The following is an 11,405-nucleotide window of genomic DNA, read 5'->3' on the forward strand; positions in this document are numbered from 1 at the left end:
TTATTTTACTTCGTTCAAAACCTTTCCTTGAGGAAATCATATCCATGATGAATCCCTTCCCTCATTTATCCGTCTAGATCAAGACTCATACATGAAAGGCCTAAACTAGGTTGAAATATTACACGAAACTAAAGATGCAGTTTTTACCTGAGGTAAAGATGACGTCATGAGGCATGTCTGGCCACACTCCCGTCCCCGGCCGATATAAAGCGGAGCGCGGGTTAGCGGGCAGCAGTTCAGCTCACAGCCTCAGCTTAACACAACCATGAAGGTACCTGAACCCTGCAACACTAAGTTACCCCGACCCATGACTCACACTAACTTACACTTCTCTTAAGGACTTCTAAACGTTGCCATACTCTGTATTGTGTACGACAAACTCACATCTGGTCTTGTTGACTCATCAGTGGTATGATATCAAACGAAATTCATACTCGACTTTAGTAAGTATTTTCAATACAAAATTTCAAACTTCTTTTCTTAGCATGTTAATATTGAAAAGTCTTTAGGTTATTTAATAAACACAATGTATGGTAAGGTTTCCTATCTGAATATTCTAAAGATGGAGATTCAATACAGCCCAGATGTACTTCAAAAGTGGACATACGAAGACGACTCTGTGGTAGACGGACGATGATTGACCGTCACAAAGCGAGCGTCACAATTGACGACGACCCACCCACTCGTGTTACGAGACCACATGACATAGCTACCTTCCGTCGTCCAACGACCTCAATACCAATACCAGTGTATACCAATAGTGACGGTACACGCTAACAGCTGCCTTTATACTGTTTACCCTTCAGACAGTGGCTCTGGTGCTCTCGATGGTGGCGGTGGCCTGGGCGGGTCCACAGGGCGGCTTGACATACCAGCCGCCGGTCGTGGTACAGCCCCAGTACGTTACCCAGTACGATGACGCCCCCGCCCAGTACTCCTTCCATTGGGACATAAACGATGACTACTCAGGCAACTACTACGGCCACCAGGAGCAGCGGGACGGAGACAGCACCAAGGGAAGGTCGGTGGTTTCAACAGTAAACACTCTATGTTTCCCTGAACTCAAAAACTGATTTTAAATCCAGTCACAGGAATTTACGAGTACACAGATCTCAAAAGACCTTTCCAGTATGCTATTCCGTACATCAGTTTGAGGATCTCACTCTACTTCTACAGTAAGCAGAGTTGAGACCTTGATAAATCGTGCTCTTGAAAAGTGTCAGAAATTATCTTTAAGATTAACTCCAGTCATAACTTCGAAAAGTATCGTTGGTCTTCAGTTAGTATATTCGTAAGGCTAATCAGTCTGTACTATTACATGGTCTCTTACTTGAAATTCCGCCTTACCATCTCGAGGTTCCTTCCAATGTTATGAGTACCGGTGACCTTTCTTTGCTCCTCCCATCTAAAACACAGTCTTCGCATACTTTGGTTCTTCTCACCTGAAACTCCACCTTTACACGTTTAGGCTTTGCTTTACTAAATCTCCTACACTGAACCTGCTGCCTTCTTCAGCCTGAAACTTCGTATTTAAATCTTTCTTCCTTCCTCCCATCTAATGCTCCAGCTCTATACATTACTGAGTTCTTTTTCTTTAACCTTTCTTTCCACACCTGCTGACTTCTCACATGAGAAACTGCATTTTTCAATCTGTTCGTTTCGTGCACCTACGCACATGTTTCATTTTCCAATGTGGCAGCTTAACTCGCACCTGTTGGTACACTGCAACGTAATCCTACACACACCAAACATCTGAACACATCTTCCCAAGTTTAAAGTTTACTTTCAAGTTTACCATCTATCTACATTCTAAGGGACATAGATGATGCTTTTGAAAGTGAAATGCAGCAGTGAATGTGCAACAGATAACAGGAAAAAAGAGAGAGAGAGAGAGAGAGAGAGAGAGAGAGAGAGAGAGAGAGAGAGAGAGAGAGAGAGAGAGAGAGAGAGAGAGAATCGATTTTTATAAACTACTGAGCACTATTATTCTTCTCGCCAAAAACCCATTTTCATCTGAAAACTTGTATTGTCCACAGTTACTACGTCCGGATGCCTGACACTCGCCTGCTAAGAGTTGACTACTACGTCGACCAATTTGGCTACCACCCCACACTAACCTACGAGGGCGAGGCACAGTACCCCAGCTTACCGATTCCGGGATACCCCCAGCCTTCCCCAACCCCAAGACCAGTGTATGTGCAGACCACCCCCGCACCCTTCCTGCCTTCACCAACTCCCCCACAGATCTACACTCTGCCAGGAAAATAAGTTTCTTAAACGAAGCTTGAAATCAGTTTCCACTTCTACATCCTTAATGCATCGCTAGTTCTATCTTCCCTATAGCAATCATCACAAATTTCACTTCATCAGTTATATTCAAATCTATACTGCTCAGTGCATCACTGTGGCCCTGACACTGTGCCGTTCCTGGAGAACGACATGTCCAAGGGCACCTCCAACATGTTATGTGGCTCCTTCCAAGTTGTTCCTGTATATCGCGTTGGCAGAGCCAGCCTTGTTCTAGTTCTTCTCCTCTGAAGTGTGTGAGTTCCCAAGGATCTCCACGACTCTCCCATACAGTGTTATGCTTATCATTGTTGCCTCTTGTTATACGTTACTTGTTAACCATCTCCTATGCCTAGTTTTAACTAGTCACGAGAAATTATTTAACATATATGTATATCTATATTTTTGTACAGAGAAGTTCTTAGAACATGAAATAAACTTATACAGAATAAACATTTTTACTTGACCCATATTGTAATGTTTAAATATCATAATACATAAAATTCTATTATGAAATATTCTATTACATTATATTCTGTATAATATGACGTGTTTATATTACAATTTCTTCAGCTCACTAAGTTACTTATACATGTGGAAGAAGTTGACTCATCGGCCACGCTAACCCTGACACTCACAATATCAGTTGATATCCCATAAGGATACTCTTAAAAACCCTGAGATGCAGTAACCGTATACAACAAAGCCAAGCTGGACGATACGCAGCAGCTGCTCTGTCCAAGATGGACCTGCCATCACGCACACGGTGAGTTGTGACGGGCCGAGAGGCTAGCAGCCCTCTAGCAAAGTGAAAAATGTTTTATAGGAGGCAACATAGTGCATCTGTACAGCCAAACCTTACGTGAACACTCTACCTTTTCATAGAATCTGTCCAGCGTACATATACAAGTGGATTGTCGACCATTATGGTTAATCACTATTCGGATAATTCATGTTGGCTTATATCTAAACTAGTCCCGTACCGAGATTTGTAATGCCCGTTAAAATCATCAACTGCCCATTTTCGGGTAAATCAAACACAATTATTACACAATATCAAAAATATGTAGGATTAATTTTACAGCCACTGACCACAGACACCAGACATGAAGGAAAATCAGTAAGAAGAATTTTGCAATGAACTCCATGCATTATAATGGGAGATTTTGCCTTAACAATATATAAGTGGGGTTGGGAGTGGATTGTGCCCTTTCTAGTAGCTTCGTGCTTCGTCTTTGCATGAAGTTTACCTCATTTCACCTGAGCTTTATATCATTCGTTGAGAATCTCACTCGAGGTGTGAATACATCAAACGGGGATCAAGTCAATAATGTCACGGCTTGAGAAAGATTTAGCACAAATAATCACTAACAAATTACGTCTGACGAAGCTTCTAGTATTGTTCCATTTAACATTGGTTAGAATAATAAGGATAGATTCAGATCTTAATATTTGCAATAAGGGAAAGACAAGGATGACATCGTAGAGTGAAAACGTTAACGGTGAGGCAATCAAACTAGTAAAAGGCAACATATGTACTACTGAGAAACACAACCATTTTCTAGAACTGACACTTGAAGAAAGAATTGCCTCTTCTTAAAGAATATAGCACAGAGAAAAATCCATGACGGCAATAACGAAAACGAGGAAGTAAAATAAGGAAATTCATGTATTAAATGCGTAAACCAACAAAAAGAAATGCACTTTCCTGAATTGAACAAAGAAACACCAAAGATATTTGTAATATTTGATAGAAGACCACCAGTCCCTGGTCATTTATGGATAAAGGCCACTGAGTTCAAGAGGAAAGTATTGCAAAGATCATACATGATTTCTACTTTCACTTATCTCCATCATTATAGGTGTAGTTCCACTGGTAAGGGATGATAACATTTTGTAACATACTAACATACACGAAAGATAACTGGTGGAGTCCACTGGTAGCGGATGATAACATTTTGTAACATACTAACATACACGGAAGATACCTGGTCGAGTCCACTGGTAGCGGATGATAACATTTTGTAACATACTAACATACACGGAAGATACCTGGTCGAGTCCACTGGTAGCGGATGATAACATTTTGTAACATAATGAATAATAATAAGTAGTAATCTATGGCCAAAATTAGTAATCTATGGCCAAGCCTCAGCATGCGTAGACGTGAAAACTGTCTTGTTAAAGGAATGAATAGTGGGACACACACTTTATTCAATATATCTTAATGACGCTGATAATGGGCTGAGTTGAGGTTGTCAAATCTATAAACGAATGTGAGCTAGCAAGAAAAATCTCAGTTGAAAATGAACCTTTTCAGATTCAAGGGAAAAAGGAAAAAGTGATAATACTTGAAATGGTATATGAATTTTGATTTGATAATTGCCAAGTATTACACATGAACTATTAAAAATAAATAAATTCTTAGGTGTAAAAAAACATGATGTGATTACTACTGAGTCAAAATCGAAGCTTTTCCCGATTCTTCACACGTCTATATCAGATATTTGATTTCGAACAGATCCCTGAAATTTCAATAAATTTTCAATATATACAGTTGTATTTTGTACCACATTATTTCCCTAACTTAAACTGTCAAACCTAACACACAATACTAATGTGAAGACTTCCAGCATGTACAAGTTTAGAGATGTACGTTTGCAGTCAACCGATAACAGGTTCTCAAATTCCCCGAATTTTTAGTATCACTACTCAACCACTACTCTTGCCACACCGGCAAGTCAAAGAGTTTATCAGTGGCCCTACCGCTGGCAGCAGTACACCCAAACAGAGCGACACTGAAGCGCAGCCAATGGAGGAAAAAATATGTTTATGGAGATCTGAGAGATGTATGGCTGTGTTAGGCCCTAGCCATCCTGTAGTGATGCACTGAGACAAGAAAGCAGATCCTTTACTATCCTGTAAGTCTACCTTGTAAGATGACTCTGGCTGTCCTATTTATGTCGTAATGATAAACACCTTATGCTGTCCCGCTGGTCGGGCCAAGACCATGCCACACATGTATCCAATTCAATAATCATTCACAAGACTAATAAATAATACCTTATTGTTCCTTGTAGTAGAAATAACTTTCTATCAGCATTTTCTATGCAACAACATCTCCATTTATTAAAGCATATCTGAGCGGTGCACTTAAAACTTTTTTCTTAAATGCAGTAAAAAAGTTTATCTTCGTTCAAAATCTTCCCTTGCAAAAATCATATCCATTTTGAGTTACTTTCCGCATTTTATCCCTCTAGATCAAGACTTGCACATGAAAGGCCTACATAAGATTGAAATATTACACGAAACTAAAGATGCAGTTTTTACCTGAGGTAAAGATGACGTCATGAGGCATGTCTGGCCACACTCACCCGTCCCCGGCCGATATAAAGCGGAGCGCGGGTGAGCGAGCAGCAGTTCAGCTCAAAGCCTCAGCTTGACACAGCTATGAAGGTACCAGAACCCTGCAACACTAAGTTATCCCGACCCATGACTCACACTTCGCTCCGCTAACTTACACTTCTCTTAAGGACTTCTAAACGTTACCATACTCTGTGTTGGGTAGGACAAACTCACATCTGGACTTGTCAACTCATCAGTGGAATATCAAACGAAATTCATATTAGACTTTCGTAAATCTTTTCAATACTATATTGCAAACTTCTTTTCATGGCATCTTAATATATCAACATTGAAAACCCTTTACGTTATTTAATAACCACAATTTTCGGTAAGGCTTTCTATCTAAATATTCTAAAGATGGAGATTCAATACAGCCCAGATGTACTTCAAAAGTGGACATACGAAGACGACTCTGTGGTAGACGGACGATGATTGACCGTCACAAAGCGAGCGTCACAATTGACGACGACCCACCCACTCGTGTTACGAGACCACATGACATAGCTACCTTCCGTCGTCCAACGACCTCAATACCAATACCAGTGTATACCAATAGTGACGGTACACGCTAACAGCTGCCTTTATACTGTTTACCCTTCAGACAGTGGCTCTGGTGCTCTCGATGGTGGCGGTGGCCTGGGCGGGTCCACAGGGCGGCTTGACATACCAGCCGCCGGTCGTGGTACAGCCCCAGTACGTTACCCAGTACGATGACGCCCCCGCCCAGTACTCCTTCCAATGGGACATAAACGATGACTACTCAGGCAACTACTACGGCCACCAGGAGCAGCGGGACGGAGACAACACCAAGGGAAGGTCGGTGGTTTCAACAGTAAACATTCTATGTTTCCCTGAACTCAGAAACTGATTTTAAACCCAGTCACAGGAATTTACGGGTACACAGATCTCAAAAGACATTTCCAGTATGCTATTTAGTAAATCAGTTTGAGGATCTCACTCTACTTCTACAGTAAGCAGAGTTGAGACCTTGATAAATCGCGCTCATGCAAAGTGTCAGAAATTATCTATAAGATTAACTCCAGTCATAACTTCGAAAAGTATCGTTGGTCTTCAGTAAGTACATCTTTAAGGCTAATCAGGCTGTACTATTACACTGTCTCCTACTTGAAATTCTGCCTTGACATCTCGAAGTTCCTTCCAATGTTAAGAGTACCGGTGACCTTTCTTTGCTCCTCCCATCTAAAACACAGTCTTCGCATATTTTGGGTCTTCTCACCTGAAACTCCACCTTTACACGTTTAGGCATTTCTTTACTAAATCTCCTACAATGAACCTGCTGCGTTCTTCAGCCTGACACTTTCTTCCTTCCTCCCATCTAATGCTCCAGCTCTATACATTACTGAGTTCTTTTTCTTTAACCATTCTTTCCTCACCTGCTGACTTCTCGCAAGAGAAACTGCATTTTTCAAGCTGTTCCTTTTTTGCACCTGAAGTCGGTATCTTTAATCTTCCACCTACGCACATGGTAACTTTTCCCACTTGGCAGCTTACCTCACACCTGCTGGTACACTGACACCTGTTCCCTACACACACATCTGTCCATGATGTTCCACCAACGGTCTTGAGACATCTTCTCAAGTCTGATATTGAGTTGTAAGTTGACCATGTACCTACATTCTAAGCGACATAAAAGATGCTTTTCAAAGTGAAGTATAGCAGTGGATTTGCAACACATAACGGTAAAACACATACAGAAAGAGAGAGAGAGAGAGAGAGAGAGAGGGAGAGAGAGAGAGAGAGAGAGAGAGAGAGAGAGAGAGAGAGAGAGAGAGAGAGAGAGAACCAGTATCTATATAGAGACAGCATTATTCTTCCTCCCATCATGAACCCATTTTCATTTGAATAATCGTGTTGTCCACAGTTACTACGTCCAGATGCCTGACACTCGCCTGCTAAGAGTTGACTACTACGTCGACGAATATGGCTACCATCCCACAATAACCTACGAGGGCGAGGCACAGTACCCCAGCTTACCCATTCCGGGATACCCCCAGCCTTCCCCAACCCCAGGACCAGTATATGTACAGACCACCCCAGCACCCTTCCTGCCTTCACCAACTACCCCACAAATCTACGCCCTGCTATGAAAATAAGTTCCTTAAACGAAGCTAGAAATCAGTTTCCAGTTCTACATCCTTAATGCATCGCTAGTTCTATCTTCCTTATAGCAATCATTACAAGTTTCACTTCATCAGTTATATTCAAATCTATACAACTCAGTGCATCACTGTGGCCCTGACACTGTGGCGTTCCTGGAGAACGACATGTCCAAGGGCACCTCCAACATGTTATGTGGCTCCTTCCAAGTTGTTCCTGTATATCGCGTTTGCAGAGCCAGCCTTGTTCTAGTTCTTCTCCTCTGAAGTGTGTGAGTTCCCAAGGATCTCCACGACTCTCCCATACAGTGTTATGCTTATCATTGTTGCCTATTGTTATACGTTACTTGTTAACCATCTCCACCGTCTAATCTTAAGTAAGCAATGAGCATAGACGTCCTGCCAAGATAATGGATGTATATACCTATTTTTTGATACACAGATAGTCTGTTAGCCCATATAATAAACTAATCCAAACGACAGTTTTTTCTTCTTTAATGTATATATTAACAAATATTGAACAGTTGTCCATTAATGCATAAGCAAAGACATGAACAAGCAGAAGTGGAGCAATAAAGACACCTAATGACATATATGTACACACACACATACACACAAACACACACATATATCTATATATATATATATATATATATATCATACAAATCTCCAACAGCCAGGATTGAACCTGGGACCGCTGTGCAAAAGCCTCGAACGCTACCGCTAGGCTATGATCGCCCCTTGGTGAAATGACTATTCGAATACTATGTACTCGAATACCCTTCGTCTCACGTTGGTTTGCACCGGGGTCTACACCGGTCTTTTCACATCAGGCTCACACAGCCAGAAGATAGCATTTTACCGAACCTAACTGTACAACGCGGAGGAATATGAATGTTTTGTATGTTCTATGAAGGTGCGCGTTTATATGCACTTTGTTCGTATTCATATACCTCCACGTTGTACAATTAGGTACGGGTATAATGCTATCTGCTAGCTGTACGAGCCTGATGAGAAATGACCGGTGTAGACCCCGTTGCTCACCAACGTGAGACGAAGGGTATTCGAGTACATAGTATTCGAATAGTCATTTCCCTAGGGGGCGATCATAGCCTAGTGGTAGCGCTCTCGCCTGTTGCACAAGGGTACCGGATTCGATCCTGGCTGTCAAAGGTTTGTATGTTCTATGAAGTTGCACGTTCATATGCACTTTGTTCGTATATATATATATATATATATATATATATATATATATATATTTATATATGTATAAGGGAGCTTTATGGTTTTACTGATAATTTCCGCAAAGAGTGAATACATCAAAAAGCATCTCATTAATAAAGCTATGTCTGAAGATTTGAATTTGATACAAATGATCACAAAAAATAAGCTGGGTTCGACGTGCCTCTTAATGTTCTTCAACTCATCATTACTTACAGAAAGAAAAGACATATGTAGAGTTTAATGAAACTCGCAATGATCTGGACAGCAAAACCTGGAATGATATCGTACTTGAAAACAATACAGACGTAGCCAGACCTAGACAGAAAGATTCAGCCAAACATTCACACAAGTACAGGGGAACATGTGTACCACTGAGAAACAGACAGACATTTTCTAGAACTAACATTTAGATAGAGAATTGCCTATTACTAAATAGAATAAAATAAATAGGGCAAAGGAAACTCCACGATACCGATAACCAACATGATCAGGATAAACACGGTAATTCGTGTATACAATACCTCGGAGCAGAGCCAACAACAGTAAGAAATCCACACTGTTCAATTAAACAAAGAAACACTACAGAATTTTGTAGTTAAGTTTGATGGAAGAGAACCATTCCCTAGTCAGTTATAGAAAATGGCCACTTGGTTCACGGCAAAGATATTGCAAAGATCATAAATGATATCCTCTGTCACTTGTCTTCATCATTATAGATAACTGGTGCAGTACCACTGGTAAGGGATGATAACATTTTGCAACATACTGACACACACATGAAAGATAACCGGTGGAGTCCACTGATAAGGGACGATAACATTTTGCAACATACTGATATAAAACATCAAGTTATACTTTCTGCATTATAACCATTGAAAATTGATTAAACGATAAGATCTTATACATTTTATAAGATAACAGTGGAAGAAAACAAAAGTAAGATAACTAAGACCCTGGCTGCTCTTTACAATAATTCAATACGTAGCCGAAGTGTTCTATATAAAGCTGATCTTCAAAAATATAATATAATTGCCCCTGGCTGGAAATAACTACCTAATCACCTTGACGTCTGTTGTTGACAACCTTATGTAAACCTCCATTTCAAGATTAACTGTACATCACAGAGGGAGTCATAATTTGATTAACGATGCACAACTTGGTCTTTGACTCAATTGCCCAAGTCTGAAATGTCTGCATGGTTTCATTTGTAATATAATCAACATACAAGATATAAAGCCGATGACGTCATTTACTTTCATCAGCATAATCCATTCGATATAGACCCATATCAAAAGTTATTAAGTCACATGATACTGATAATGTTGTACTTCCATGGCAAAGTATTGGATGACTTGTCATAAAGATAATAAAAAATAATCTATGGTTAAGCCTCAGACTGGTCAGACGTGAAAATGGGTTTGTTGCGGAGATCAGTTTTGGAACATGCTCTTTTTTATTGATATATCTTCGTAACGCTGATAATGGCCTATGTTTAAGTTGTCAAACTCTGAAATAAATGTGAGATGGGAGGAAAAATATCAAGGGAAAATAAACATTTTCGGCTTCAAGCACAACAAGAATATACAAACAGGGCTCACAAGTGGAACACGAATTTTGATATGGTTAAGTGCCAAGGTTTACACATGAATCATTAAAACCAAATATATTCTTAGCTATAATGACCAGTTCTTCAAAGAATTTTTGAGAGATATTCAATTTACAATGAACTTTGGAATTTGACCAAATTTTCATCATGTGTAGTTGTTTCATATTTTACGTTTCCATCCTAACTTAATGTTGCAGAATCTAACACACGGAATCAATGAGAAGTCTTCCGGCTTGTACAAGTTTTGAGACAACTGCTCTGACGACACGGGCAAGTCATAGAGCAGGTCAGTAGCTCTGCACGCTGCCAGCTGTACCCCGCAGAGAGAGAGAGAGAGAGAGAGAGAGAGAGAGAGAGAGAGAGAGAGAGAGAGAGAGAGAGAGAGAGAGAGAGAGAGAAACACTAGAAGTGGGGCAAGGGTTGCAACCCAAAGAGGAAAGCCCACTTTTTATGGAGATGTGGGAGGTGCTAGGGCGTCGCCGACCTATGATGATGTTCTGAGACATAACAGTAGAGTCCCTGACTCTCCTGTAATTCATTTTGTGCTCAAGACGGGAACCTGTTTCTCCCACGACGCCCCAGGACAATGGATGTTCACACAGCCATCGTCCTACATATGTTTCACTGTCCAACGGGAGAATCATCCACGGTGAACACGACGAATTATGAATAATATATGTGATTGTCACTTGCAGCAGCTGAAACTTTTTCTAACTATTTTCAAAGTCAAAACATTTCCCAATGATATAAAAGCATATCTAGAAGCG

The 11,405-nt window shown here is 40.5% G+C and overlaps 3 protein-coding genes across 4 annotated transcripts in view; 2 read left to right on the forward strand and 1 right to left on the reverse strand.

Annotated features, from left to right (window-relative positions):
- The window catches only part of LOC139764450 (pro-resilin-like), a 112,185-nt gene that overhangs the window by 40,662 nt on the left and 60,118 nt on the right, over nt 1–11,405 (reverse strand). The gene's annotated exons all lie outside the window — the stretch shown is intronic.
- Nucleotides 233–2,731, forward strand: LOC139764443 (larval cuticle protein A3A-like). Its single transcript, XM_071690995.1, has 3 exons — nt 233–271; nt 807–1,021; nt 2,037–2,731. The coding sequence occupies exons 1-3, from the start codon at nt 266–268 to the stop codon at nt 2,266–2,268; spliced, it is 453 nt and encodes a 150-aa protein (XP_071547096.1). The 5' UTR covers nt 233–265; the 3' UTR covers nt 2,269–2,731.
- LOC139764615 (uncharacterized) lies at nt 5,708–8,284 on the forward strand. Its single transcript, XM_071691461.1, has 3 exons — nt 5,708–5,742; nt 6,293–6,507; nt 7,574–8,284. The coding sequence occupies exons 1-3, from the start codon at nt 5,737–5,739 to the stop codon at nt 7,797–7,799; spliced, it is 447 nt and encodes a 148-aa protein (XP_071547562.1). The 5' UTR covers nt 5,708–5,736; the 3' UTR covers nt 7,800–8,284.

This window comes from Panulirus ornatus, chromosome 50 (genome assembly GCF_036320965.1).
Source record: "Panulirus ornatus isolate Po-2019 chromosome 50, ASM3632096v1, whole genome shotgun sequence".
Taxonomy (NCBI): Eukaryota; Metazoa; Arthropoda; class Malacostraca; order Decapoda; family Palinuridae; genus Panulirus; species Panulirus ornatus.

What these genes read in the sequence shown, in the direction of transcription:
- LOC139764443 (XM_071690995.1), top strand. An exon ending in GGAGACAGCACCAAGGGAAG is followed by an intron (nt 1,022 to 2,036) that starts GTCGGTGGTTTC and finishes TATTGTCCACAG; the next exon opens with TTACTACGTCCGGATGCCTG.
- LOC139764615 (XM_071691461.1), top strand. An exon ending in GGAGACAACACCAAGGGAAG is followed by an intron (nt 6,508 to 7,573) that starts GTCGGTGGTTTC and finishes TGTTGTCCACAG; the next exon opens with TTACTACGTCCAGATGCCTG.